The following is a 27598-nucleotide window of genomic DNA, read 5'->3' as shown; positions in this document are numbered from 1 at the left end:
GATACTTCGTCAGTGACTCCTCGACCGCGGTCTGGGTAGGACCAGGGCCGACCGAGCTGGCGCTATGCATAAGCAAGCCAGCTGTCAAAAGCGTGAGCTAACTAGTAGCGGAGTCCCCGAGTTCCCGAACTCCAGGCTTTGGCTGTACGTACAGCATCGCTAGTTCAGCGGAAAGGGAAGTCTTTTCAGCTCACTTCAACGGCTGTAAAGGGGACCCCGCCTTCGGCTGGAGCACTCCATACCAAACGAGTACAATCTTGACAAGTAGCAGAATCTTTAACCGTGACGTGCGAACATTCAGCTATTGATGCCGTCTCGAGTTACCAAATCCGATATGCAAGGTACAGAGGAAGACCGCAGCGTCGCCATGTATTATAATCCCTATGAGATCTGTTCAGATCTGTCCGACATTCGGCAAAACACCTTCTGCTCGACAGACACTAACTCGCAAGTATGGTATCTTGGCTTCTTGACACCGAGCGAACGTTGCCTCAAGTCCTCGAAAAGAGAGCGAAGACGGTCCCGCATGGTTTATTCGCGAAAGTCCCACTGTCGCCTACGTCCTACTCGTCGGGATTCCGAGCTGCCACCAACCTCGAGGTCTCAAATGCGGTTGATGAGGTAGCATGGCTGATAGAGAAGGAATTGGGGAGACCCAAAGACTTTCCAACCATTGCCTATCTCGGTCCCGCTGACCTGCGCTACTCTATCGTGGTTATGGCTGCCATGAAGACTGGGCACAAGGTGAGTCAACGAGTCAACCCCGGAGCTCATTAAGAAAGATACTGTAATCCTAGACTGCAGACTCATGATGGACAGACATTCCTACCGTCTCCTAGAAACAGTATGGCAGCCTTCAACTCCCTGTTGTCCGGCCTCGATTGTCAGATAATAGTCACCGTCTCCCCCGAGCCTCCGATTGTCTCCGCAATTACGGCTGAGCGTGAGATGAAGAAGCTCAATCTACCATCGCTCTTCGATTTGCTCGATAAGGTAAATGTACCGAGATATCCGTATGACAAAACCTTTGAGGAGGCAAGATGGGACCCAATTCTGGTCCTGCATACCTCTGGATCAACAGGTACAGTGTGGCTGAAGAATTTCCCAACAATATCTGACCTCGTCCTAGGCATCCCCAAGCCACTCACCTATACGAACGAATTCGTCTCAAGCATCGCGAAGAACATCTCCCTTATCCCGCCAGAGGGTTTCCGAAGCCTCGATGTGTACGTCCGCACTGGACTTTTTTTCATCTTCTTACCACCATTCCATGTACGTTCCAACCATTTTCGACCTTCCCACTCACTCACCCGCATAGATCGCTGGCATAGCCTTTTCCCTCATCGTTCCAATATTTTGCGATGACGCGATTCCCATCTACCCTTTGTCAGGATCGCCTCCAACTGTCGCAGACCTTCTCGAAGCGAGAAACCATACGCATGCTGATTGGGCGTTCGTCGCGCCAGTTATGGTCGATGAGATTGGCAAGACATCCGCACTTCTCGAGTCCTTTTCTGCCAAATTTACGCATCTCTTCTACAGTGGTGGCGCGGTTCCGAAGATCTCTGGCGATGCTGTCGCCGCTCGAATGGGTCTTTATCAGATCCTCGGCTCAAGTGAATGCGCATCTTTCCCGTTGATCCGCGATGCGGAAGATCAGTCATGCAACCAATGGGACTGTGTGCAAATTCACCCGGCCGTTAATGCACAATTCCAGCATCGATTCGGAAGTTTACATGAGCTGGTACTCGTGAGAAAAGACGACCTACTTGTTCACCAGCCTGTCTTCTGGCATTTTCCTGAACAGCAAGCGTACGAGACAAGGGACTTGTTCGAGCAAGTCTCTCCCAATATCTGGCTCCATCGCAGTCGAATTGACGACATTATCGTATTCTTGAACGGTGAAAAGACGAATCCAATCAGTTTTGAACAGGAAGTCGGACGGCATCCCGAAGTCAGGTCTGCTTTAGTTGCTGGTATGCAGAGATTCGAAGCAACTCTGCTTGTTGAGCTCTTGGACCATGCAAAGTCTTTGGCCGATGGTGAGGCAGCACTTGTCAACCGGATTTGGCCAACAGTCGAGGAAGCCAACAAAGTGACACCTTCACATGCCAGAGTAGCCAAGTCCAAGATCATCATTATCGACCCGCTAATGCCTATGCCCAGAGCTGGCAAGGGTACAGTACAGCGCCAAGCAACATGGAATCTTTATGCACAAAAGCTGGAAGCAGTCTATGATGCGGACGAGAACGGAGGAGCCCAGCCACCGTCAGAAGACATCACTATCATGAACGATGACGAGATCTTGAAAGTCGTCCAAGAGTCCGTAACAGGAACAATGCACCGAGATACTGTCGAGGTTGGAGACGGTTTCTTCGATCTCGGTATGGATTCTCTGATGGTGCTTCGACTGGGCCGAGATCTCAAAGCCCGACTGGGGATTACCGTCGACATGAAAGCAATCTACGGTAATCCGTCTATCGACAAATTGACTGCCCACATACTTGAGCTTGCCCGTAATCCCAACGCTGTGATCGGGGATCAGGCTGGTGGTGCTCAAGAAGTGGCGATGGACGCAATGCTCGAAGGGTATGGAAAGGAAATCAAGTCTCTCAAAATTGTCGACAGCGTCAAGAGGAATGGGTTGCACGCCCATCCACCGGAGCAAGTGGTGCTGCTTACAGGGTCGACAGGGGCCGTCGGCTCCCACATCCTCCGCGAGCTTCTAAAGAACGATTCAGTCCGCCACATATATTGCCTCAACCGCGCCGACGACTCTGAATTACTCCAGACAAAGCGCAATATCAAGCGAGATCTTCCAACAGACTTCCCTCCAAGTCGTGTTACATTCCTCACGGCAAATCTAGCTAGAAAGGACTTTGGGCTAGGGAAAAAGGTGCATCAGTCACTGCTATCTCAAGTCACTCACATCGTCCTCAATGCCTGGCCAGTCAACTTCAACCTTCCACTTTCCGCATTCAAGACAGCCTTGGACGGGGTCCTGAACACCATCGATTTTGCCCAGCAATCGCATGTCTCGCCAAGCATAACGTTCCTCTCCTCAATCAGTTCAATGACGAACTACTCCGGCGGGCAGATCCCTGAGAAGATTGTTCGTGATGTATCTTGCCCAGCGAGCATGGGGTACGGACAGAGCAAGTACATTGCCGAGCGTATGCTTGACTATGCTTCTCAGCAACTGCAGATCAAGACCAAAATCATCCGGGTCGGTCAGATCGCAGGAACAGCCGAGAATCCGAGAGGGTGGAATCGTGACGAGTGGCTGCCGAGTCTAGTGCTCAGCTCGAAGTACCTTGGAGCAGTTCCGGCCTCCTTGGGCCGCAAGACATCGACTTCGCCAGATGGCATGATGGGGACGATCGACTGGATACCGATCGATCAGCTGGCAGGCATCTTGACTGAGCTGACATTGGCTTCTGAGAACGGAGTCTTCCATGCTGTGAATCCTGCGAAAATTTCGTGGGCGAAGCTGCTACCAACGGTCCAAGAGGAGTTGTCTGGCGTCACGGTTTCGTCTTATGAAGATTGGCTACAACTGTTGAAAAGCCGCACGGATTCTGAAGTTGATGCTGATGCAGTCAGGCAAAACCCTGGTTTGAAACTCATCGATTTCTATGAGAGCCTGCTGCAGGACAAGACAAGTGCCAGATTCAGCACAGAACAGAGTGTGCTGATAGGTAAACGACTCAGCCGTCTGGAGGCTATCAACACGAAGTCGATTGCTGGTTGGATCAAGAATTGGCTCGCGGAGTCTTAGATTGAATGGTTAGATGCTTTGTATTGCAGTTGTAGTTGCTGACTCCATTGGATGATCGTTTTCTAGTAGAACTTAGAGCGTCACTATTACTGCTCTCTTCTCTTCAGTGCCGGCAGTGTGCTGAGCGGGCGCTGACATTGCCGTGTGCACTGAAATGTGGATTTATATACAAAACATAAAAACAGCAAGTACTTGGTTAGACTGCTTCAACATCATGATGCCCTAAAATTAAAGGTTCACTTCTGCGCTCAAATGATACTGTACACAAGCTTCTTCCCTCTCACTTTGCCATCCTTCAACATTTCGAGACTAGAATTTGTCAGTCTCAATCACAGTAGAGAATTGACGGCATGAAACACACCCTTGTAGAATGCCATCAAGACCACCTTCCCCTACCTGGAAAGGATGCGGCTTGAACTTTCCTCTTTCGAGGAGGTCCTGAGCCAGCGCCCAAAATTCGACGCCAAATTGCCAGTCGTCAGGACTTGCAGGTGTGGTCACATTCATTTTGGTATACTCTTCCCCAAAGATCGTGTAGGCCATGATTGCGCTCGTCTGCACGCCTTTCCGGGGAAACTGTACCCTTCCAAGCAGTGAAGAATAGTACCCAGGCAAGCGCGAAGACAGTGCTGCAGAGCAGAGCTTCATTGATTCTTCAGAAGACACGCAATCCAGACAGTATTGCAGCGAATCACCTGTCAGCGCTTGAATGTCCTTTACGCAGCTTGTCGAGTTGTAGTCAAAGACGTGGTCTGCTCCTAAGCTTCTCAGTAGCCTGAAGTTCTGTGGGGAGGCAGTCGCGACGACCTCCAGACCTGACCTATAAGAGCTTCAATACAATGTCAACGTACAATGCAGCACATGAACACTTACAATTTAGCAAATTGTATGGCAAGTGTTCCCGTAGCAGAGCTGCCACCATTGATCAGAATGAAGGTCGACTCCTTGGCAGGTTCCTCTGGCCAGGGTATGTCGAAAGTTTGGTACATCGCAAGTCCTACAGTGCTTACGCATGCAAAGGATGTTAGCATTCGGGGCCTGAGTTTGACTTGAACATGCTTACCTATACCAAGCGTGCATGCTTCCTCAAAGCTCATATTGTCTGGGATTTTGGCGAATATGCCGTCTCGCGCCATGGCGTACTCGGCAAAACAGCCATCTTCATGTTTGCCCTACAAAAGAGGTCAGCTCAATCATCGTGCGTTCTGATGAAGGTGACGACTTACAACATTGCCGCCGTGGACCCAACCAGCAATACGATCTCCAACCTCAACCGAAGCTTGCACGTCGGGACCCTTAGAGCCGCAGGTGATTTTAACAAATGCCGCTTCCACGAAAGACAACACGAGGTCCAGGAACTCACGATTTCGAGGACAGTACCCGCATAATCGCAACCTATTGTATGAACGAAATGCTCAAATGATAGGCGCTTCGGTCTCTTACCTAGAGTTGCCCCTTTGTCTGAGATGAATTTGGCATGTTTCCAGTCGGCTTTAGAAGTTAGTCGTGCCTCTTGCATCATCGGAGATACTTACTTGGGTTCAACGCCACCGCATGCACTTTGACCATAACGTGCCCAGCACGAAGCTGTGGTTGGGGGATTTCGCTGACTCTGGCCTCACCAGGTACGTGGACGACGATGGCTTTCATACTCGCTTGGTGGCTTTTGAATAGTGACAGTGAAAGGCTAGAAGAAGCTCGGAATGAGTCTGCGAGTACAGATACCGACTGTAAAGAATGGTCTAGAAAAGGCCAATATCGATTGATCGTCTCTACCAAAGGCCTTTATGAGCCTGCAGTGAATCCCATGCCAAAATGCGATATCTGTTTGACATAGCACATTCACCTCTCGAGAGAGGACTCTCTGGCAAAGAGCGCACTGTCGAAATGCTGACCGCCCACTGGCTCTGTTCGACTTACGTACGTAGGCGTATATGGCAGCGTTTGCCAGCTAAGTACGTAATACTGCACAGCTCAGCTCGCTGTTGCCGAGCCGCATAGCACTACGCTAGTACTCTGCAGTAAGTAGGGTAGATTAGACTTTCGCGCTGTCCCGTGCCAGCAGTTGCTTGCAGCGAAGCTCCCCGTGGAGTGTATTGTCGGTAACTATGTGTAAGCCTTCTATGTCCTTAAAGAGAGATACCTAAGAAGCATAACATAAGCATCTAATAATAGTGGGGCCCAGAAACGGGACTAAGTACGGTTGATAAGAAAGGATGAGGAGGGTAAGCGGCTGCCCAAGTAGACTGAGCAGCTCAGGATGAGGCTGAGCCGAGGCTGAGCCAGGTCACATGATGCCTGAGTAAAGCGGCAGGCCACGGTCCCAAGCGGGTGCCAAGACCAGGCGCTTTGTCGCCCCTGAATACCATGAGGTAAGATGTCATGGAAGCTACAATCCCAGAAAGAAAGCCGACTCCAGGGTCGATGGGCGACAAATTCACTTCTGAACTTACCGGCATTCATGAACTTCTCCTTGACTTTGCGTTCAAACTCCTCAACCTCGGCCTTCTTTTTCTGCTTCTTACTCTCGATACGGGCTTCCTCCTCCATGAGGAACTTCTCTTTCATTTTAGCCGCCTTTATATTCATTTCCTCTTCTTCCCGCTTGGCTTCCAACAGGATCTCCTCTCGCGCTATTTGTTTATTCTTGGGTTGTGTCAATATCAACACCTCACTCTCGCTATCGTCGCCATTCCCACCATCCTCCACGAAGCCTTCGGATGGGCTCATACTATCAACATGGCTCCCGATTCCCCCACTCATTGAACCCGACTTCGACTCCTCTTCAGGTTTGGACGGGCCTGGAGTTATCATCCCATCTGAAGAAGAAGAAGAAGAAGAAGAGTTGCTGTTGACCTCGCCCTCGTGTTCCAATTCTCGTATCAGGGTGCGAATCAGTGAGTCTTCGTTGTTGTCGTCGCCATCGTCTTCTTCCATTCTTGGAAGAGCAAACAATGCTAGCTCCTCCAGGTGTTTCCCAAGGTGTCGCTCAATCGATATGGCAGGTAGACTAGCACCACAGTGCAATGGACAATCGCTCTTGTCACCTGGAGCGGATCCTGACAAGTGTCGAGACCGAAGATGTTGAAACCATTCGCGTCGACTGCAGTATAGTCGATTAGAAGCGGTGCATTCAGGAAACACGCAGACATAAGGCATCAGGTCCCTGAAAACATGCCGAATCCACGAACGTCTGTTGGAGACTGTGATGAAGTAGAAACAGTATGGGCATTCGAAGGGTTTTCCACCACTTGATTCTTTTGGAGGCCGTGGAACTATGATTTTATCACCGCTCTCCCAGAGACTTGTGGCGTACGACGTTTGAGAAAGACCTGAATTTGAGCCTGTCTCCTCAAAATCAATATGGGTTTCCTCAAAGTCAGTGGCAATTGTTTCCGAGAGCCGCGTGGAAAGAGCATCGGGTTCGTCGATGCCTTGTCCGAGCTTCGCGTGATGTCGTTCACGGTATTTCAGCACCGCTCTGCGTCGTGAAATAGCCGCGCCCAGCCGGTCAGCGACAACGCGAGGGGCCTGAGGATACTTGTGGGCGACGTGCTGTTTGTCAAAGGGTTCGAAAGCTGTGGCATCGAGCTTCTTCGTGCCTAGAAGCCTGTCGTGTTGCGTTGGGCGGCGGATGATCATGCTTATCTGGAAGAGGCAATCAACAGTGGTGACAATACCACCATAAATCTGCTGCGCTTCGGTCTCGTCGTCTTCTTGGAGCAAGAACTCTTCGTCTTCTAGATCGATACCATCCAACAATTCGTCGAGGTCTTGGAGATTCTGCCGGAGTCGCTCCAGGAGCTTAACGGTCTGACCTTTGATATGCGATGCATCTCTCAGACGATAGTCAAGGGAAGACTGGCCAGTTTGATGAGCGCCGATATTGCCCGCCCACAGACGTAACCTCCCCAGTTCATCAGTCCACAGGCTCATTGGTACCTCAGTCGAATAAGATGCCAATTCGGTCCGGGATATGAGAGTGTTGAAGAGTTTCAAACAGTCGACAAGTACAGACGATATAGAGTCCGCCATCACCTATCAACCTTAGATGTCGCTCTGATGCAGCCTATGCTTCAGTCTCCGCCTACTGAACCAAAGACGGTACGAGCCTCGCGCCGCCGATCAGAAGCTTCGATGGAAACTTTAGGCACGGAAAGGCCCGTCGCGAGCTTTTCTTTTCATCAAAGACTACTTGCTCCTGCAACATGCTCTGATCCATCTACCTGGAGGATGATGTTGCCAATTGAAGAAGATGACCAGGCAGAGTATCCTTGTCTCACCAGTGTCGTTCAGGCTGGCGCGATCATTTGCATGCAGTCACGAACATGGCCAGGTGGTCTTACCGAGGCGGGGTGAGGCGGGATTCGGCGGGGTAGTTCTCGATCGTCAGCCGCATCTTGTGATATTCCAGACCGTATTTCAGCCGCCCTTGGGCCCCAAACCCTCTTCTCAAATCCAACTGCACGCGAGAGAGGGCCGTATGGTGACTGTCATCGAGACGGCTGGCATCGTGCTCGCTATTCTTCCCTTGGTTGTAAATCAACTTGATGCATACGTCCAAGGCATCCAGACTTTGCAAGGGCTTCGGACTAAGCGCTATCGCCGACGCATCGAGGATTACTCCACGCGGCTCGGGACACAGCATGTAATTCTCCTGAACACGCTTGACCAGTCGTTGGAAGGCGTCGTCGACTACGAAGATGATGTCGCTGAGCTTATTGAAAACCCTCGAGGGCCATTGTGGAGAGATCCTGTGTTCCAGAAGAAGCTGGCCAAAAAGCTCGATCGTAACTACGACGCCTTTATTAGGACGATGACAGAGCTGTCAGCTTCGTTAGAGCACTTGTCGAAAAAACTCGGTCTCGAAGCTGGGACCCCCTTGAAGGTAGGTTTTGGGCACGACGGGCTTTGAATGCTTCCGATCGTTTTGGTTCCCCTATTGAGCGACATACCCATTTGTTAATATCTTTCTTCAGATAACCTGGGACGACGCAACAGTTGTCGAACGGGAGATCAAGAAGCTCAAAGATGTCTTCTCGAAATCCGTGTATGAAGATTTGCTCAAAAATATCGAAAAGGCCAACGCATCGCTTAAGACTCTTGTCGAACAATCGCACCACCTCCAGGAAAGTCGGCGAAAGCATGGAATATCCAAGAAGCCGTTATTGAAGCACAGGGCAGCAAGGAAACACGCCATCAACCTTTACAACGCCGTTGTGCGAGGGAAATACTGGAAATGCCCATGCAGAGATTCTCACTGCGTACATCTTCGCGTAGAGCCGCGGGCCTTGGACACCAACGACGACTTTGAAACAAAGCGAGCCATGCCAAAGCTGCGGATAGCCTTCAGTACAAAGACGCTTACCTCGGAAACTATCCCAGCGTGGCATTGGTATGAAGTCGAGACGATTCCAATGCAGTTGGACACGCCCACCGTGCCGGAAAAGCCTTCGTCAATCCACTCCACCACTCTACAAACGGCCGCTGGAGCAAAAGTCCAGTTTGCGCTTGCCGTGTCGTCCTTGAACAGTGTGCCATGGCCCAAAATCCCTCCATCTCTGCCGATTTCAGACATGTGCTCCACTCTATGCAAAGCGAAAACCGACCAACTCATCAAGGAATACCTTGGTTCCATCTCGGATGAGAACGATCTCTCTTATCGATATTACCTCTACCTCGTGGAAAAACTTGACAACAGTATGGAGACGCAGTCTTTGGAGGAGATGTTAAGTTCTTCCATGAATCCTATGGGGACTCGCATGTCCCGCGCAAGCTATGTGTTTAGCAGACGAGATCGGTTGTTCCTGCCAGCGACTCTTGCCTCAACAGTGCTTCGATTCCATGGAAGCTGGCTCAAACCCGAATGGAGGAGCCGGGATATCCTGTTCCCAAAACCGACAGACAACAGCAAACCCTTGATCGAACAACCTTACCTCTCCGGTCATGAGATAACCACCTCCGCGACCACAGCGCCGATATCAAGGTCCACGACGACGACGCTCATTCGCAATGATGTCCTGTTTCCCCTCGGCCTTGCATTGATTGAGCTCTCTCTTTGCCAGACCATTTCCTCTTTGAGAGCCGCCGAAGACGACGACTGCGTAGAAGCAAACGCCAACCTAAAGACCGCCTCGAGGGTCCTTGACCACGTCTACTCGGAGAGCGGCGGTCGCTATGGCGATGTAGTGGCTAAGTGCCTCTTTTGGTCGGAGACGAGGATCTCCAAAATCGACGAGGAGTTTCAACAGCTGGTCTTCCAGAATATAGTCTCGCCGCTTTTGGAAGATCTTAAGGATTTTGAAGGGAAATCTCGTATTCGTTGAGATTGTTTGATATCCTTCTTAAGAAGCAAAGTCGCGGACGCCCTCTCTCTTCACTTCACTTGATTGGGGGCGCAGTAATTGGGGATAAACTCATTCTATTGTTGGCAGTCATATGCCAATTTACTTATTCCCCTGAGTACTTATTATTCATGCTTCGTGCGAAGAGGTAGATTGGTGATATGGTTTCGCTACTAGTAGCTATCCCAAAGTTTCTTAAGCGTCCTAATTTTTGATTTTACCCCCTTCAAGATCTTCCGTAGATTAAGTGTGTCAGACAGCTGGCAGTGACTTGGTGTCGAAAACTGACAACTACTACCTAGGGTACTTGACTAATAGACCCGGATACCTACTGTCACTGCAGGAACTGATAGCTATTACTACTGAATTAGGCACAGCCTACCTAGCTAATGTTAAGCCGCCGTAGGCTGAATGCTGAATGTGTATCAAGGTGAAGCCGCATGTCAATCGTCCAGCACTAGTTGCTCCCCCCGCTCCAGACCATAGTCGAACTATTCCGTGTATCTCTTCCACAGCGTTTTAGGGTTGGACGCGCTTGAAAATATGGTGGTTTCTCCGCGTCTCCCCTTTTCTCCAACTGTCACCGTCATTCCAGCCGCGGCGGAGAATTGGTGACGTCGGTTGATGTGTGGGCTTTTCGACATTCGGTCAATTTTATTCATTGAATCATTCTCCCCTTCATCTAATACCATAATTTTACAAGAGCAAATACAAGATAGAACTCAGAACGCCAAAGCAATGCCTCCCTCGGGTCTCGCTATTCTTCTCGGCGCCGGCCCCACAACGGGCGCGGGCATCGCCCGGGTCCTCGCCCGCCCGTCGCAAGGAAACCTTGCCGTCGCCCTGCTGTCGCGCAGCGGTGATGTCCAGCTCGCGGAGCGCCTGTCACGCGACTCTGACGGCGGGGTGCTGAAGGCGTTCCAGACCGACACATCGGAACAGAACTTGACCCGGACCTTTGACGAGATCAAGCGGTGGTCGGAGTCTCTTGGAAAGGGGGAATTGAAGTTGAAGTTGGCCATCTGGAGCATCAAACACTCGCACAAGACGCCCTTCGAGGAGGAATCCGCCCAACGCTTCGGAGACAGTCTGCAGACCTACGTCACGGGCGCAATGGTATTCAGCCAGCTCTGTCTTAAGTGGATGCTCGCTCAGTATCCGGCAGATGTGGACAAGAGCTCAGAAAGTGGTGGGGACGAAATGATCAAGAAGGGAACCTTGATCTTTACGGGTACCTTGGGCGCGTTGAGAACGAATCCCGGATACGCCGCGTACGGGGCCGGAAGGGCTGGCGTGAGGATGCTGGCCCAGAGTCTGGCGAGGGAGTATTCTGCCAAGGGCGTCCATGTTGTCCACGCCATTGCAAACGGCGGCATCGTCGATGTCGATGCGGCTGCTGCTCAGGGCGAGGAGGTCGACGCGGATGCGAAGGTCAAACAAGAAAAAGTCCTGCTGGGAGAAAAGATCCGTGCGGAAAGTGTCGGCAGACTGTATCTCGAGTGTATGCGCCAGAGCTGCGACTTGTGGGTTCATGAGTTGGACATGAGGCCCGCGCGGGAAAAGTTTTGAATCCTGCTTTGAAAGCGCGGCATTCATCTAGCTGCTCGAGGTCCCCATGAATGTCATCTCTCCACAACGGACGAGTATAATAGGGCAATCAAGCAGCCTCCCATGGGGCAAATTGCCACGAATCTACCAATCTGGCGTCAAGACATCCGCCGAGCCGGCCTCACCTGATATCCTTCTTGGCAAAAGGTATACCTAGGTTTTCCGCTCCGCCGCTCCTTCCCCAAAGCCTGCAGAGGAACGACATTCATGTGAGCTTCTTCTACGCATACAAACACTTTGCAGCTAGCCTGTGGTTTTATGGTTGCCTATGTGGAAAGTTCTTCTTTCCATTAACCGTGGCAGCATGCCAGGCTCTTCTGATATCTATGTCTATATCTGGTATCATCTGCGGCTTCCCATTGTGGGCCGCACCCCACGAGGCGCGCATCCTGCACATCATATCAACTACTTGCACAGACCTATAGCTTTGCGTCCTTCTTTTCCTTTGGTTTTCGAGTAATGTTGCGACTGGCGTCCACGATCAGACTCGCATGTGTACTGCTTGCCACCAACTGCCCGGCCTCATCCCAAACCTCGATATTCAAATCAAACCGTCCATTGCTGATCGCCTTGGCCATCACTCGCACAAATAACCATTCCACACCTTCCTCTGGCAACAACTTCTTGACGTCCAAGTTCAAGACGAGCGTCGGATACCAAAACTTGGCGCGCGGTTCATTTGATGTCAGGAAATCCTTCAGTTCGGCTTCGCTATGTTGGCCAATCGCGGCCTCCTCGACAAAGGGATTGACGTATGACTCGACAATTTGTGGAAACATGTCGACCACAAACCCAAGAGCGTCGTTGGTCCAGCGACCAGTGGTGTTTTTCTTGGGATTCAGGGAAGGCGTCTTGGGCGCAAACCGAACCCACTGGTCTACTATTGCCCGGGGTCGACCAGACTGGCCGGGCTGTGGTCGCCGATCAGGCTGGACCAGGTATATCTGAATGTTTTGTGCGGCGCGGCGGAACGAGGGAAAAGGATCGTTGGCGCGAAGTGTATAATTTTCATCGCGGCCTTGTCCATCCAACAGCTCGAGGTTTACTGGTAAAGCGGGTGGCCAGGCCCGGTACTCAGTATCAAGACTTAGACCTTCCTCGGTCGCGATGTTGCTCATGGTTATGTAGCCCTGTGCCTCATCCTGCCACTGGTCATTGTGTTCCTGCTTTTGCGACAGAACAAGGTGCAAGTTGCTGATACGTGCACCCAATTTGACATCTTTCACGGTGAAGACTGCTGGACCCACGGAGGTACGCCGCAGGAATTGCAGGTGTAGATTGATAGGGTGTGGTTCGGAGCGGGAACGGTGGGTGAGGGACATATGGGCACGCGCAACCATGAGAAAGGCCGACGTAACATACCCGCCATTGGGGACTAAGAAAGAGATTAGCAACCAGTGCGGAAAGGGAGGTATATCATGCAACCTACCGGTCCCTATACACCATTCATTTTCCAAGGTGACAGCATATTGATGCGAGGAGAGCTGCTTTATAGGAAGGATATCTGCGAAGGTCGGAGGCGCCATGACTGGCCAATGCAGAACGCAAAGCAGAGAAGGGGAAAAACTGTCAGATCAATACCGACAGAGATTACATGGCGCAAAAGAATACAAGAGCGAAATGGTCGAGATGGAGGCTATCAAAGGGGAAAAGTGGGAGAGGGCTTCGGGACAACCTCCCAATGAGCCTCGGCAAGGATGCGCCGAGATCATGTTTGCATTGGTGTCGCTATTGCAACTTGGTACACCGTGCAGTGGTAGCTAGAAGGGGCGCCTAGAAGCCTAGAAGACCTCAAGCCCAGTGGCTACAAGCACCCCAGCGTCCCAAGAGAACTCTTCCCCATCGTGGCTCGTAATAGGCGGGTAAATGTTCATCGCGCCGCTAATCTGTGGCGGTGCAACGCCCATTGTTAGCCTGCGCTATGACGCTCCAGGCGGCATCACTCTTGGTTCTCACTTTTGCGACGACAAGCAAAAGTGGGATTTCTAGTGGAGTGACGAGACAAATCGCCATGGAATCGCTATCTCTGGGGTGATTCAAGTTGCTCTGCCATTTGTCTTTCGACTTTAATATTGCCGTCACCTTCACTTGGTACACATATGTATCCTTTGTAGCATCTCTACATGCATTATCCTCATCATCGTCTTATCCGTGGCTTGCGTCCGCATCCAGCATGAGGCAGCGAAATCTCGACGCCCGCCATGACATCCTCCTATCGTCCCAAGAGACTGCGCCCAGTCCGTTCACGAGGTCGCACCTTCTATCTGACTGCCCTAGTCATTACTCTCTTCGCTTGTTATAGTTTCCTACGAGACTCTAGCCATGGCCATTCTTCTCATGGCCAGCGACTCGATGCCCGCGCCCTGGAATCACGCGACCTCGAGGTACCACATTGACTGCGCTCTCCAGCTACCTTGAATGGAGCTTCTCAACTGACTTCTGATCGATTTTTAGTGTCGACTTGTCCATCATGCCAAAGACAAATGTGCCTTTGTCAAGGAAAACTGTCCCGACGAAGAAGCCGGCCTGCTCTCCTACCTCCAACTGTATTACTGCTCCCTTCCCGACGCCCAACCGGTCGCGTTCCTGCTCCTCGTCCTGTGGGTTAGTCTCCTCTTCAGCACGATTGGCATTGCTGCCTCGGATTTCCTCTGTATCAACCTGAGCACCATTGCGAACATCCTGGGTATGAGCGAGAGTTTGACCGGGGTCACTTTTCTGGCCTTTGGAAACGGCAGTCCCGATGTCTTCTCCACCTTTGCAGCCATGCGCAGTAACAGTGGCAGCTTGGCTGTGGGAGAATTGGTGGGAGCGGCCAGCTTTATCACTGCTGTGGTCGCGGGGAGTATGGCCTTGGTTGCGCCCTTTCAAGTCGCCAAGAAGAGTTTCGTTCGGGACGTGGGATTCTTTGCAGTGTCGGCGAGTTTCAGTCTGGTTTTCCTCGCGGATGGGAGCCTCCGACTCTGGGAATCCATCACCATGATTGCATACTACGTTTTCTATGTCTTTTTTGTGGTGGGTTGGCACTGGTGGCTCTCCCGACGACGGAGAAGAAGGCTTGCTGAGACTGCGGCGAGATTGCATCACCATATTCCGGAGTCACAGGAGCTGGAGGTGCCCGAGATCGAGGAGGACGAAGAAGCACGTCCTGCTTCGGAACGTACTGGTCTCTTGCGCGAGCAGTCAAACGAAACTATCCCGACCTTACGGACACCGGTGACTCCAGCCTGGAAGGTCGAAGACCTCGATGAGGACGACGAAACGCGAGACCGATATCTCGCTGAACTGCAAAGCAGGATGAGAGTCGGTCGACCAGTACGAGGCGAGAGGAGGAACACAATGACTCCGATCCGGCCGAGTCTGATAGGAGCGCTGGAATTTAGGTCTCTCATGACTTCATTGGAGAAGAAAGCCACCAATGCCCAACCTATTGGGCTTCGGAGGTACTCTGACGACGCATCAGCCATCCACTCACCTCTTCCGGTCAGTGCACCGCCTGGCGCTTCTCAGCCGGAGCTGATCAGCACAAATTATACCGATCTGGAGGCTGAGAGTCCGCGGCGTACGCGAGCCGTGTCTGCGAACGATGCCACACATTTGCGCATTGATACGGACTTCCTCAGCGACAGACATTCCGATAGAAGTTCAGATAATGCTCTCACCAGTGGCGATACTACGCCAGATCCTCCCACTGGAAAACACACCAGGCCGAGCGCGCAGATTCTGAGCACACTCAACGAACCGTCATCCCAAAGACCACCTTCACCTAAGCTTGTCGTGTCCACGTCAGGACACAAAGTCCCAGAGACGGGTTCTCTTTCTTCGGAGCCTTCCAGGTCGCCCAATTTCTTGGCACCACCTGCGACGACCTTTCATCGACCGGATTATAATGAGGACCATCACTCTGCCGGTCGAAGTCCTGTGATGTCGCCTCGGTCCGGACCGACATTGCAAGTACCGATTCTGCATACTCCACATCCCGATCATTCCAAGGGAGTCTTGCGTCACGAAGATTTTCCGCCATACGTAGATTCTCCGATGCTCCTGACGCCGCGGTCCTCTCGGCCCCCAAGCATTCACCTGCCAGCACCCAGTATGTCTCCCCAGTCAACTCAACATCTGGGCCTCCTGCCGGACGACGAGGAACCACCGATGCGGAGATTTTCATGGTGGCCCTATCGATACCTTCCTGCCCCTCAGGTCATATGTGCGACATTATTTCCCACCATTTATGGGTGGCGGGAGAAGTCATACATGGACAAACTTTTGGGGTTGATCACTGCACCCAGCGTGTTCCTCCTTGCTATCACACTCCCGGTCGTCGAGCCCAAGGATGACAAGCCGGCGGATCCAGATCCCGACCTCCTGACGCCAGCGGAGGGCACCCGCCGTAGATCAACAAGCTACTTCGGGGCCACACCAGACAGGCCCAGTGTCAATGCCCGGTCCGCATCTCTTGACGGGCCACCACATCCACACGGGACTGGACTCTCCAGACAAACGTCGGAGCACGCCAAAAGTCCTCAACCAAAGGTGGATGAGTTGGGTGGACCCAAGGAATGGAACAGATGGCTGGTGTTTCTCCAAGTATTCACGGCTCCCTTCTTTGTCGTGACCATTGCCTGGGCGAACATGGACGATGATCACACCACGAAGCTATACGTTCGTATGGTATTGGGATCACTGGTGTTCTCGCTCGTATCGCTTCTTATCCTCCTCTCGCTGACCACGCCTAATCGCGAGCCCAAATACCGACCATTACTCTGCTTCCTGGGGTTTACCGTGGCCATAGGATGGATCTCCACCATTGCCAACGAGGTGGTCGGCGTCCTCAAAGCGTTCGGGGTGATCCTGGGCATATCGGATGCTATTTTGGGGTTAACCATCTTTGCTGTGGGCAACTCGTGCGGTGACTTGGTGGCAGATATCACCGTGGCCAAACTGGGATATCCCGTCATGGCACTGTCGGCGTGCTTTGGCGGTCCGATGCTAAACATCTTGCTCGGAATTGGCATTGGAGGGTTGTACATGAGCATCAGCCACGCCACTCACAAGCACGCCAAACATCCTCAAAAACCGATCAAGTACAAACCCTACGAAATCGATGTGAGCACGACATTGATGATATCTGGAATTACGCTGTTGGTGACACTGGTAGGTCTCTTAATTGTGGTGCCGCTGAACGGATGGAGGATGGATCGCAAGATCGGATTTGGACTGATCTTGCTGTGGTCGGTGTCGACCGTAGGCAACGTGATTGTGGAACTGCTTGGGTATGGGGGAGATACGGTATTGTGAGATGTGTGGAGATGACATGGATACCCAGGGACGTTGGATTTCTCAGGGTGTTCAGGAGTTGGCCCAATTAACAACAGCAACATAAGTGGGAGCCTGCCCAAGTACATATATTATATTGTTCCTCCGTGTCCGGCTTGATGCTCAAATGCATCGCCTGTTTTTGCCTGTCGAAAGATCAATTGGCATGTCGATTTCCTACCACTCAGAGAGACTGTTCTTGGTCCTTCGAAGGCTGCACAAGCACGACAAAGCGTACACCTCCTGGTGGTCGACAGGACATGGTCGTCTCTACCTCGTCGTGTGGGAAATATCGGAGCTGTCGTATCTGTGGGAGCCTGTCATCTACTGAATCCCCTATTTTTCTATCTGCCTACGCACGTTAAGCCAACAAAACGGATCCCGAATATCGCTATTTTGCATTGTCATGGGTCCGATATTCGCGTCGACATTAGCCGGCTGGGGCTATTCGGAGAGACGTTGATTGGCGACTCGATGGCGAACCTCGGCTCCTTTGCGACGGACGACATGGACGACGTGGACGAGATACGGGCCTGTACGGCCAACATCGGCCACAGTCGCATCCAGGCGGGCCACCGGAGAGGCGAATTCATACCCAGCGAGGGTAGCCACCGGCAAATTGACGACTGCGGGCGCCCCAGAATCACCAACACAGGCAGCGACACAGCCGCCACTAGGAGCTCAATCCTCGTCCCTTTATCATTGACAATTCTCGTGGTCAATTAATTAGACGGACTTACGTCGGCCTTGCTTTGGACCCTGTAAGCTTTCGGCTTCTAATTAACCCCAGATCTAGTAAAGGCCTTTTGCAAGGGAGCTCGTGCCCATTCTTGCCAGACAAAATATATACATCATCTTGGAGTCTGCTCTCATATCAAAAATCAAAACCAAAACCAAAACCAAGCTCCCTTTTCTTCCGGCACCGTTCCCTCTCTGCCCTTCACCGACAAGGCAAGTTTGCCCACGACAGAGGAATATAGGTTCCCATAACTCTGGGCCTCTGGCGCACATCGCACATCGTTGATCCCACGCCCTCTTCGCTCCCCTCTCCGCTCCTCTATCCAGAGACAACGAAGACATCCAGGTCAATCCCACCATCCATCCTGCCCTCTTCGAACGCGAATCCCAACGAAATAAAATTATCCCATACCTATTCCATTGGAATCACTGACCAGACTTTCCTCAACCACCCATCACTCTGAGGACGAGCCGGGCGTCTTTCTCTTCCCACCACCACCACCACCACCACCACCACCACAACTACTACCACAAGGGGTGACGATGCCCATCAAATCCGACTTCCCCGCCATCGACCTCTCGGTCACGGACATCTGGTCTTTTCTGTTCAACAGAAAGGACCGCGAGTTTCCGGATGAGCACGGTGAGTTCTGAGTTTTTTTTGGAATTGATTGCTTTTGTCTCTTTCATCGTCTTTGTTATGGTTTTTGTTTTTGTTTTTTTCTTTTTGGTTGGTTGGTTGGGTTTTCGGTCTTGTCGCCCTTGTGATTTCCGATGGGGCGGACGATGCTACTCAGTTTGATGAAGTGCTTCGTACCTCGTGCATCGATCGCTCGTGTTTTTGGGGGGGTAGAAGAGCTGGAAAGAGCTGGAGAAAAGAGGCCACTGGGGCAGAAAGAAGGGCCTCTCTCTCTCTCTCTCTCTCTCCTTCCTAAGTGAATTGAGCGGGACGAGTGAGGCACAGGACAAGGAAAGACGTCTCAGAGCCCATGACATCGGAAAGTCCCTGATAGCCATTGATCATGGGACTCCATATTGTGCCGGAGACAATTTTCTTCTATTTATCCAACACGCTACCTGCCCACCCGCCCAACCAAGCATTTGAGAAAACACAAGCCCGTTATATGCTCGGTACTGACCTGTGAAACAGTGATATTCCAATCCGCCGATTCCCTCTCCCGACAATACACATATGCCTCGCTGCGGCAATCCAGCGTCGATTTCGGCAAGGGCCTCAAAGCGAGCTTCAACTTCCGCAAATCCGACGTTTTGGGCCTCTTCGTGCCCAACGACATTGACGTTCCGCCCGTGGTCCTGGGCACGCTCTGGGCAGGAGGTGTCGTCTCGCCCGCAAACCCGGGATACACAGTTGCCGAACTGGTGTACCAGCTGAAAGACTCGGGCGCTAAGGTGCTGTGCACGCACCTCTCCGCGATTGACACGGCGCGCAAGGCCGCCCAAGAGGTCGGCATCCCGGACACGCATATCATCCTACTCGGCGAGCAGCACGATCCATCTCGCAGATTCAAACACTGGACGCTGGTCCGTAACCTCGAGGGCACGGCGCGGTACCGGACGCCCAAGCTAGACCCAAAATCCGACCTCGCCTTTCTGGTCTACTCGTCCGGCACGACCGGGCGGCCCAAGGGCGTCCGACTGACGCATTTCAACATGACGAGCAACATCCAACAAATCCACGAGGCCGAGGGGTGGGTGACGTGGGACGGCTCCAAGACACCCCCCAACAGCGACATCCCGCTGCCCGCCAAGGGTCAAGGCGACAAGATCCTGGCGTGCCTGCCCTTCTTCCACATCTACGGGCTCAACTGCCTGGTGCTCAGCCCCATCTTCAGCGGCGTACACACACTGGTCATGCAGCGCTTCGAGCTGGAAAAGTGGTGCGCGCTGGTCCAAAACCACAAGGTCACGTTTAGTTATATCGTGCCGCCCATTGTGCTGCTGCTGTGCAAGAGCCCCGTAGTCGAAAAATACGACCTGAGCTCGCTGCGCATGACCAATTCAGGCGCCGCGCCGCTGACCCGTGAGCTCGTCGAGAGCCTGTACAAGCGCAAAGGCGTGCGCGTCAAGCAGGGCTACGGCCTGAGCGAGACCTCGCCCACCATCTTCGTCCAGCGTTGGGAGGACTGGTGGACCGCTGTCGGCACCACCGGCGTCATGGTCCCTAACCTCGAGGCAAAGTTCTGCGCCGTCCCCGGTTCCGGCGAGGAGTCGGACGGCTCCAAGGAGTTGCCCAGAGGCAAGGTTGGCGAGTTGTATGTCCGCGGTCCAAATGTCTTTGGCGGATATCATAACAACCCCAACGCCACCGCCGAGTGTCTCGAGGATGGCTGGTTTCGGACCGGCGACGTGGGCTTCTTGGACGAAAAGGGCAATTTGACCATCACCGACCGCGTCAAGGAGTTGATCAAATATAAAGGTAGGCCGTCCCTGTCTTCCTCTCACCTTTACGTTTCCCCTCTTTCTAGCTTCCTCTGATACTTGGATAAGAGTCCGCTCTCCACGAAGAAATGGAGCCAAAGACTGACCTTTCTACCCCCATATAGGCTTCCAAGTCCCTCCCGCCGAACTGGAAGGCTACCTCGCATCGCACCCGAATATCGACGACGTGGCCGTCGTGGGCGTCGATTCACAAGAACTAGGCACAGAAGTGCCCCGAGCGTACATTGTGCCCAAGAACCGGGGCCTCGTCTCTTCCACCACGACACAACAGCAGCAACAACAACAAGAACAACAAGAACAGGAACGACAAAAACAGGCCGCCGAGATCGTGCAGTGGATGAATGCCAAGGTGGCCAACCACAAGAAACTGCGCGGCGGGGTCAAGTTCGTCGAAGCCGTGCCCAAGAGCGTCAGCGGCAAGATCCTCCGGCGCGTCCTGAAGGAGCAGGCCAAGAAGGAGTTCCGGGAGGAGGAGGAGAGAAAGCTGGGCAAGGCACGGGCCAAGTTGTGAATGGTTTCAGGCGAGGTAATGGGACAGAATCGCGGTGGAGATTCCCGAGAGAAAACGCATTGTGTTAGTGGGCGACAGGCAAAAGGTGGTGAAACGGCTTCTGGGTTTCCATGTAATGATAACTTTTTTGTGGAGGACGTGCGTCGCGGCCTGCTTTTCGTTTCTCTGGACTGCCCATAATGAGGCTAAAGCTGAAGAGCCACAGGCACAGACTGTTCACTTGGTTGTATTTCTGTTCTCCCCTGTTTCAGGTTAGCATATAAGGGCGAATTCACATCCGGAGTGAACTTGTCGTTTGATCTTTGGCCACGAATTCAACATCTATGACTATCAGCAGAGCCATTACAAACATTCCTACCTCATTTGTGGAAAGGACCAGGTCCTCGGGGAGAGGCAAGTCGAAAGTAAGACGCCCAGGACAAACAAGTTCAGAGCCAGAGCCAGAGCCAGAGGACCAAAGACTGCGATGTCTTCGGGGATTGATCCTTGCAGCGTGTTTCAGTCCCCGGGCCAAGGCTGTTGCCTTCTGCAGCCACAAAGGCCGGCATTGCAGAGACGGCCTCATTGGTGGTTACTCTTCTCTGCCCATCCCTGCGTCCAGTAGGCACATAAGCTCGAATCTTGTTTCCTTGTGAGCCACACTCTCAGAGACGCTTTCCCGTCAATTTGGTAGTTAGAGAGTGATGATCTGCACTAGCTCGCAACAGAGACTCATATACCTCGTACTCAGCTCTTGTTGTATCAAACCGAGACCTTGACGACAGATTTATCCGTCTTTTCTTTTCTGGTTCTCGTCCTTGAGTTGACGGATAGACGATCTTTAATAGGCTTCTCTTAATCAGTGCACAGTTTTCAAATGCATCGCTATAATAAAGGCGGTTTTCTAGCAGTGTGAGGTCGGTAGGGCGCCTGATCGTGGCATCAACCGCTTAGTCCCTCAAGCGAAGGTCCATTGAGCTGAGGTGCCATCTGGGAATAGGTACTGTGTAGTTCGTGATAGATTGGCGATCGACCGTGGTCACTTTGGCAGATCGCAGCGTTCGTCCCGAGAGGAAGCCAATAAGCGTCGACAAGGAGGAAGAACCAGGGTGAATGGCATCACTAAGCGTGCAGCTTCATGCGCTAGACGCTCACTTGGATATTAAACGGACATCCAACATATGCCGATCTTGCCGACATAGTTATGGCAGTTGTGGAGGGGCTCCTCCCGGGGAGTTTCTCATGTGCATCCGCGCCCAAACATTGACATTGTGTAGGCTGGCAAACCCGAAGCAAGATCGTCTGAGACAGAAGGACGGGGAGATCCAAGCCCGCTGGTGGAAATCGGAGTGTCGATCAAACTGAGGGACAGCAGGGATAATCGAGGATGGGACGAGGGGGTTGCCGCTTGCCGCAAAGGTTCGTCGAACACAATGAATACGAGATTCTCGTATCCATTCCCTCACTCTTGGTCGATGGGACTTTTCCAGCGAAGGAGAGCTTTGTCGCATCGAGATCGGAGCAAGACGATGATACAACAATGCATGCACGGGCATGCAGCACAAGTGGTGTGACGGTGAGAGAGGGGGACTTGCAGACACAAGTCGCAGGCACAGTAGCTTGAAGGCGGAGGCCTCGGTGGCTGATTCCGGCAGGTCGGGGCAGGTCCTAGGCCTTGATGGGCCTCTTTGGTGCCCTCTGGCGCATGCTCTCCCCCCAGTGGCCCCTAGAGAGCTCGATCCCCGTCGCTTGTTCGGGGCCTAAGCAACCTTACGACAGCCCCTGGGTGGTTCTTTGAAAGGCCCTAAGGCACGCCAATGCAGGTCCTTAGTGGTTGAGACGCGGCTAGTTGCTTTTCCTTGGCCCGCACCCGCTTGCCCGCAGTCAACTTAGCAGTCAACTTAGTTACCCAGCTTGCCAGGCCCCTCCTCCATCCTCCACTGGCTTGCAGCTTGTCGCATTTTCAAAACCATTCCTGGCTCGAGTCCTTTTGTCGCAACCTCAAATGTCGCAGCTCCGTCCTTTCTGTGCTTCTTCACCCTCCCGCTCACCTGGAGACGGAACGCTCTGAGATGGAATGAGCTGAATTCTGCCCTCGAAGAAACATCGCAGTCATTGCTCCAAGCTCCAAGCTCCAAGCTTCAGCTTTACCGTTCGTTACCTTATCTTTCGTGTCGATCCCAACCACGAGAGTTCCTTGTCGCCGTTGTTCAAAATGACTTCGAGGTCAATATCCACCGACAAGTCCCGAGCTTACAGTACTTCGACATCCTTCAGCCTCACCGTTCTCATTTCGGGCTCCGGGACCAATCTCCAAGCTCTGATCGACGCCTGCGGCCAAGCTCCTCCTTCCAAAGACAAACCATCTCCCCGACGGTTCCTTCCAAATGCTGAAATATCACATGTGATTTGCAACCGTCGCGAAGCCAAGGGCATTGCTCGCGCCCAAGACGCTCACATCCCGGTAACATACCACAACCTGCTATCGTACAAGAAGAAATTCCCGGATACAGAGGCTGGGGTCAACGCTGCCCGGAATCAGTACGACACCGATCTAGCCCAGAAGATCCTCACGCACATCCCTTGCCCGGACTTGGTGATCTGTGCGGGCTTCATGCATATCCTGTCCCCAGTGTTCATCAACGCCTTGGCCTCTGCGAATGTGCCCATCATCAATCTCCATCCAGCGTTACCGGGGCACTTCGACGGGGCAGATGCCATAGGACGGGCATACGAGGCATTTCAAAGGGGGAAGATCACGAATACGGGAGTCATGGTGCACTATGTGACTGCCGAAGTGGACCGAGGCGCGCCCGTCCTGGTACGGGAGGTGGAGATGAAAGCTGGGGAGTCGCAGAGTGATTTGGAGGAGAGGATACATCAAACGGAGTGGAAGCTTATTGTCGAGGCTACAAGCAAAGTCCTGGCAGATTTGGAAGCGAAACGAAGGCAGGAGAGTTGAAGATGTTCGCCTGAAGCGTGTCAGTAGATGTTGCAGGTGCTTATGAGGCAAAATGAACGGCCAGAGCTCTGATGGCCGAGGGTGGCAGGCAACAAAGTCAGTTCTTCGGGACAAGCAAGGTGTTTGGGAGGCTTTCTTCTTTGGACAAACAAGTCAGCACCTGGGGAGTTGTGGTTGACTTTTTGTCTGCGAGATTTCCAACTGCCAGCAAAATTGGCATCCGCGTTTCAGAGAGTCGGATCAAGACATATGTTCAGGTGACGGAAGGAATGATAAAAAGTTGGGACGAGATTTCAGATTTCAGATGAGAATGATGGAAAGGCGGAAGGTCCTCTTAGATTGTTTTTCTCTACAAGGCGAAAAAAGCAACGAGTAACCGAACCATCCACGATCAGATCCACCTCCTCGTTTTCGGTGTGTTGCCTTTTGCATTCTCCTTTGGAGTATTACGATGTGGTACATGACCTCTTTTATCTCCAACGCTGTCCACACATCCCTTTGTGTTTAGAGGAGTAGACCTACCTACCTTATCTACCTAGGTACCTAGTTATCTACCCAGCCAGATCCGGAGGTAATATACTAGGTACCTATATACTCAGTATTTATACCTATATAACTCGTATATACCTTCACACACACACACATACCTTGAACACGAGGTGTATTCGTACTCCAGCTAAACTGTTCTAAACTCTTCCCACTACCACCACCACCACCACCATCATCACCACAAGGATGACCTGATCATATACGTATACATACATGTCCATACATATACATGCCTATATATATACAGATGTGTATACCCAGTATAAGCTATTTACCTGCTCTAGAGACTCGCATTAGTGATCACGACTCGCCTTTTCCATAGGTAGGTGGTTGCCCGTCAGTATCACATCCATCCATCCATCCATCTATCCAATCTCTTTCCCTCCCTCTCCCTCCCGTGTCCTTTGCACAACACAATGAGTGAGTGAGTGCGGTCCCAAATTGAAATGGATACAATGAATTATAATGAATTACAATTACATAGGGAGCCGTGACGGCAAATAAAATGCATACCCAGGTAGACAGGGTGTAGCAACAGGAGCTGCATAACTTTTTATACCCCGTATTATCACAACCACCACCACCACCGAGAATAGAGCTGAACACCGTGACCTTTTTTTGTTTGCGTTGAAAATGAGACGTTGGAGGGGACTCGGGAACAAAAAGATAGGGTATCGTATCGCATCGCATCGCAAACTCCAGCAGCAGGCAGTAGGCAGTTAAGCACCCGACAAGATTATCCCAGGCGGTAGTCGTAGGTATATGTCCCAATTCAAACACAGCCTGTTATGCCCTGCCCTCTCCCATGCCTCCATCCATAGGTACCACTCACGCCGAGCCATGAGATATGGGTACCCTCGCATAAACCCAGACCCAGACCAGGCCCTGTTCGCTAGCTCGCTCGCTCACTCAAAATCCCGGAAAAGCAGGACAGAGACATAAAACACAAACACAAATACAGAAACACACTGCAGGTGGAATTGGCCACAGGAACCCAACGGGGTCGAGACTGTGGCTTTGATGGTGGCGCGTCAATGCTGCCTCTTACTGCTCCGCTCCAGCAGCGACGGGTTCGTTCTCCGGCGCATCCTTCTCTTTACCCTTTTCCATATCACCAGCACCATCTGCCTCGGTCTCGTGACCAAGGTCCCCATTGATTTTCTCTTGCTTCTCACGCTCACTGGGGATTCCTGGCCGTTGCTCATTATCGTCGTCGTCACCGTGATGTTCGTCCCGACCTCCGTCCATGAACTTGTGCATCTCCCTCTTATATCTGCTCTCGTGGAACTGACCGTCTGCACCCGTGGCGGCGCGCTCGGCTTCCTCCTCCGCCGAGCTCAGACTGCTCAAACTGGCATTCTGCATGTACATGACCTGTTTTCCGCCGCCGGCTTGCTTCTTCTTTTCCCGCTGTTCGGCTTTGAGCTTTTGTTGCAGCTCCGCGTCGGCCTGGCAGTCGAGGGTTCGTACCTTGAGGCCCGGGAAGTTGTCGGAGAGGTAGCTGCGGAGCATGGGGAGTTTGGCCGCATTGGGCCGGTATGTCCCGGAGTCATTATCAATGATGAGTTCGTAGTGCCAGGGTTCTTTGCTTGCTGAGTTGGTCGTGCCGTTTGTTAGAGGCTGTGCGTCATTCCCTTGGCTGGAGCTACCGCCGCCGCTGCTGCTCGTGCCCATGTTATCTCTTTCTTCCTCTGGTGGGGTTGAGGGAGGGTGTGTCTTGTCCGGATGTACGCTGTCATCGTTCCTGTGTGCCTTCCCATGTTTGATCCTGCGGATGAAGAACTCGCCACTGAATGCGATGTAGATGTTCACATCACTATGCATAGTGTGCTTGCTCAGCAAATCGATCCCGAACTCCTTACCCGTTTCCGTGAAACGTAGTTGCCCGTCCAATGTCAAGACGTATGTGAAGATGCGACCCCCTTCGTCATAATGTACCATGTCGAGAAATAGCTTGGTCATCTCGGGACAGGGCTCTTGAAAGGTACCATACTTGGTAGTTTTATCGTAGTTGTAGATTCGAGCGTGTTGATGGTGCAAAGCGCGGTTCAGCAGGCGGCCACGGATAGTATGGGCAGTAAACATGCCGGCGACAAAGGGTTTGAATTCGACGTATCGGTGATAGAGATCTGCTGGGACAGGTCCACGTAACTGCATCTGCACGGATTGGAAACTGCACGAGTGATTAGTCGGTGCGCCTCGCAACATGGTCAATAAGTGGACGTACTTGTATTTCTGGACCTCCTTTCCGTCTTTGCCTTGTTCTGTATCCTTCGTCCCGGCTATCCGGCCGATCAAAGGAGAGTAATGCCGACTCCATAGCAATGGACCGATTGTGTATATGCGACCACCGTCCTTTGCATCTGTCCTGCCGAGATTCTCGACGCTGACAATGAGGCTCCCGTTCATTTTGACTCTTCGCGAGACCAAGGCGGCGCATCCACGGAGCGTGTATGCTCTTTTACTTCCCATGCGCTTCTTCAACTGGAACCTTTGGTGCGAGAAACCTTTCCAATTGTCGTCGACGCGGGAAACGTCAATGTGCACATTTCCCAGTCGGTCGTCGTGATCCGACGGATCTTCGTCATACAACCTGCATTTCAAATGGAACCCACTCGCAGGGATATTGCCGACAATCCACTCAGTCTCCCACTCCGGATCCGTGTTACGATGGATGGTGGGCGTCCTCAACTTGAGATCGGGATCTTGCTTGTGTCTTTTGGGTAGCTCTGTACGGAGAACCGCTAGCACATAGGGATCTGATGAGAGAGTGCCAAAGTCGGCAAATGGTAGGTTCTCGGCCTTGTGGAATGTGAACTTGAGGGTATAGCCTGGCGGTGCGTTGGGCAGAGGTGTTTCGTCGAATCCGCCAGCAGGGCCTTTCTTTTCTTTCTTTTCGGCGCCGTCGTTGCCAGCGGCCCCGCGATATCTCTCCTCCAGCTTCTCTGTTTTACCGACCAACTTGGGTCCTATCTTATCTGCCTGGGCAAGGACTCCGTCTTTGCGCAGGGCGGGTGTGTCTTGATCGTTCTCGGCCATTGCGAAATGCGGAGGAGTGTTACCGGGCTTGTCCGCCCTAGTGTATGCTGATTATTGTATGGGACCAAGGTCAACACTCGCGCGCATACCTGGGAAGGACAAAGGGTATGGGAAGATATAACCAGACCGTCGGGAAGAATCGAGGTGAGAGCGCAGGCTAAGAGCCAGGGATTGCGGAGGATAGTGGTTGTTCACTCGTAGGAATCTTGGATAGGGCGAAGGAAGATTTGCGGGCGCATGGATCTGCTCAGCATGAGGTGACGGTGGTGAAGCCCCCGCCAGGAGACCAGGAGGGTGCCAGGAGCAGGTACGAG

General features: G+C 52.4%; 10 protein-coding genes across 10 annotated transcripts; 6 read left to right on the top strand and 4 right to left on the bottom strand.

The window, feature by feature from the left end:
- Nucleotides 1–453: 453 nt before the first annotated feature.
- Nucleotides 454–3778, top strand: Z520_08259 (uncharacterized protein; the record flags this gene model as incomplete). The annotated part of the gene is made up of 4 exons (XM_016778756.1): nt 454–744; nt 820–1081; nt 1130–1272; nt 1319–3778. 4 exons carry the CDS (start codon nt 454–456, stop codon nt 3776–3778), a joined length of 3156 nt encoding a protein of 1051 aa, XP_016630127.1.
- Nucleotides 3779–4087: 309 nt separating this feature from the next.
- On the bottom strand, nt 4088–5297 carry Z520_08258 (uncharacterized protein; the record flags this gene model as incomplete). The annotated part of the gene is made up of 5 exons (XM_016778755.1): nt 4088–4598; nt 4652–4950; nt 5005–5073; nt 5142–5173; nt 5222–5297. 5 exons carry the CDS (start codon nt 5295–5297, stop codon nt 4088–4090), a joined length of 987 nt encoding a protein of 328 aa, XP_016630126.1.
- Nucleotides 5298–6065: 768 nt separating this feature from the next.
- Nucleotides 6066–7813, bottom strand: Z520_08257 (uncharacterized protein; the record flags this gene model as incomplete). The annotated part of the gene is made up of 2 exons (XM_016778754.1): nt 6066–6136; nt 6232–7813. The coding sequence occupies 2 exons, from the start codon at nt 7811–7813 to the stop codon at nt 6066–6068; spliced, it is 1653 nt and encodes a 550-aa protein (XP_016630125.1).
- A 448-nt stretch (nt 7814–8261) lies between these two features.
- Nucleotides 8262–10104, top strand: Z520_08256 (uncharacterized protein; the record flags this gene model as incomplete). Its single annotated transcript, XM_016778753.1, has 2 exons — nt 8262–8666; nt 8758–10104. The coding sequence occupies 2 exons, from the start codon at nt 8262–8264 to the stop codon at nt 10102–10104; spliced, it is 1752 nt and encodes a 583-aa protein (XP_016630124.1).
- A 756-nt stretch (nt 10105–10860) lies between these two features.
- Nucleotides 10861–11691, top strand: Z520_08255 (uncharacterized protein; the record flags this gene model as incomplete). Its single annotated transcript, XM_016778752.1, has 1 exon — nt 10861–11691. The coding sequence occupies one exon, from the start codon at nt 10861–10863 to the stop codon at nt 11689–11691; it is 831 nt and encodes a 276-aa protein (XP_016630123.1).
- Nucleotides 11692–12149: 458 nt separating this feature from the next.
- Nucleotides 12150–13256, bottom strand: Z520_08254 (uncharacterized protein; the record flags this gene model as incomplete). The annotated part of the gene is made up of 2 exons (XM_016778751.1): nt 12150–13105; nt 13160–13256. The coding sequence occupies 2 exons, from the start codon at nt 13254–13256 to the stop codon at nt 12150–12152; spliced, it is 1053 nt and encodes a 350-aa protein (XP_016630122.1).
- Nucleotides 13257–13931: 675 nt separating this feature from the next.
- Z520_08253 (uncharacterized protein) lies at nt 13932–17028 on the top strand (the record flags this gene model as incomplete). Its single annotated transcript, XM_016778750.1, has 2 exons — nt 13932–14114; nt 14185–17028. 2 exons carry the CDS (start codon nt 13932–13934, stop codon nt 17026–17028), a joined length of 3027 nt encoding a protein of 1008 aa, XP_016630121.1.
- A 1299-nt stretch (nt 17029–18327) lies between these two features.
- Nucleotides 18328–20755, top strand: Z520_08252 (uncharacterized protein; the record flags this gene model as incomplete). The annotated part of the gene is made up of 3 exons (XM_016778749.1): nt 18328–18427; nt 18935–20221; nt 20349–20755. The coding sequence occupies 3 exons, from the start codon at nt 18328–18330 to the stop codon at nt 20753–20755; spliced, it is 1794 nt and encodes a 597-aa protein (XP_016630120.1).
- Nucleotides 20756–22949: 2194 nt separating this feature from the next.
- On the top strand, nt 22950–23696 carry Z520_08251 (uncharacterized protein; the record flags this gene model as incomplete). The annotated part of the gene is made up of 1 exon (XM_016778748.1): nt 22950–23696. One exon carries the CDS (start codon nt 22950–22952, stop codon nt 23694–23696), a length of 747 nt encoding a protein of 248 aa, XP_016630119.1.
- A 1593-nt stretch (nt 23697–25289) lies between these two features.
- Z520_08250 (uncharacterized protein) lies at nt 25290–27284 on the bottom strand (the record flags this gene model as incomplete). The annotated part of the gene is made up of 2 exons (XM_016778747.1): nt 25290–26418; nt 26473–27284. The coding sequence occupies 2 exons, from the start codon at nt 27282–27284 to the stop codon at nt 25290–25292; spliced, it is 1941 nt and encodes a 646-aa protein (XP_016630118.1).
- Nucleotides 27285–27598: the final 314 nt, after the last annotated feature.

This window comes from Fonsecaea multimorphosa (genome assembly GCF_000836435.1).
Source record: "Fonsecaea multimorphosa CBS 102226 unplaced genomic scaffold supercont1.18, whole genome shotgun sequence".
In the NCBI taxonomy this organism is placed as follows: domain Eukaryota; kingdom Fungi; phylum Ascomycota; class Eurotiomycetes; order Chaetothyriales; family Herpotrichiellaceae; genus Fonsecaea; species Fonsecaea multimorphosa.
The sequence above is the reverse complement of the archived record's forward strand: the minus strand, read 5'-3'. Positions and strand labels throughout refer to the sequence as shown.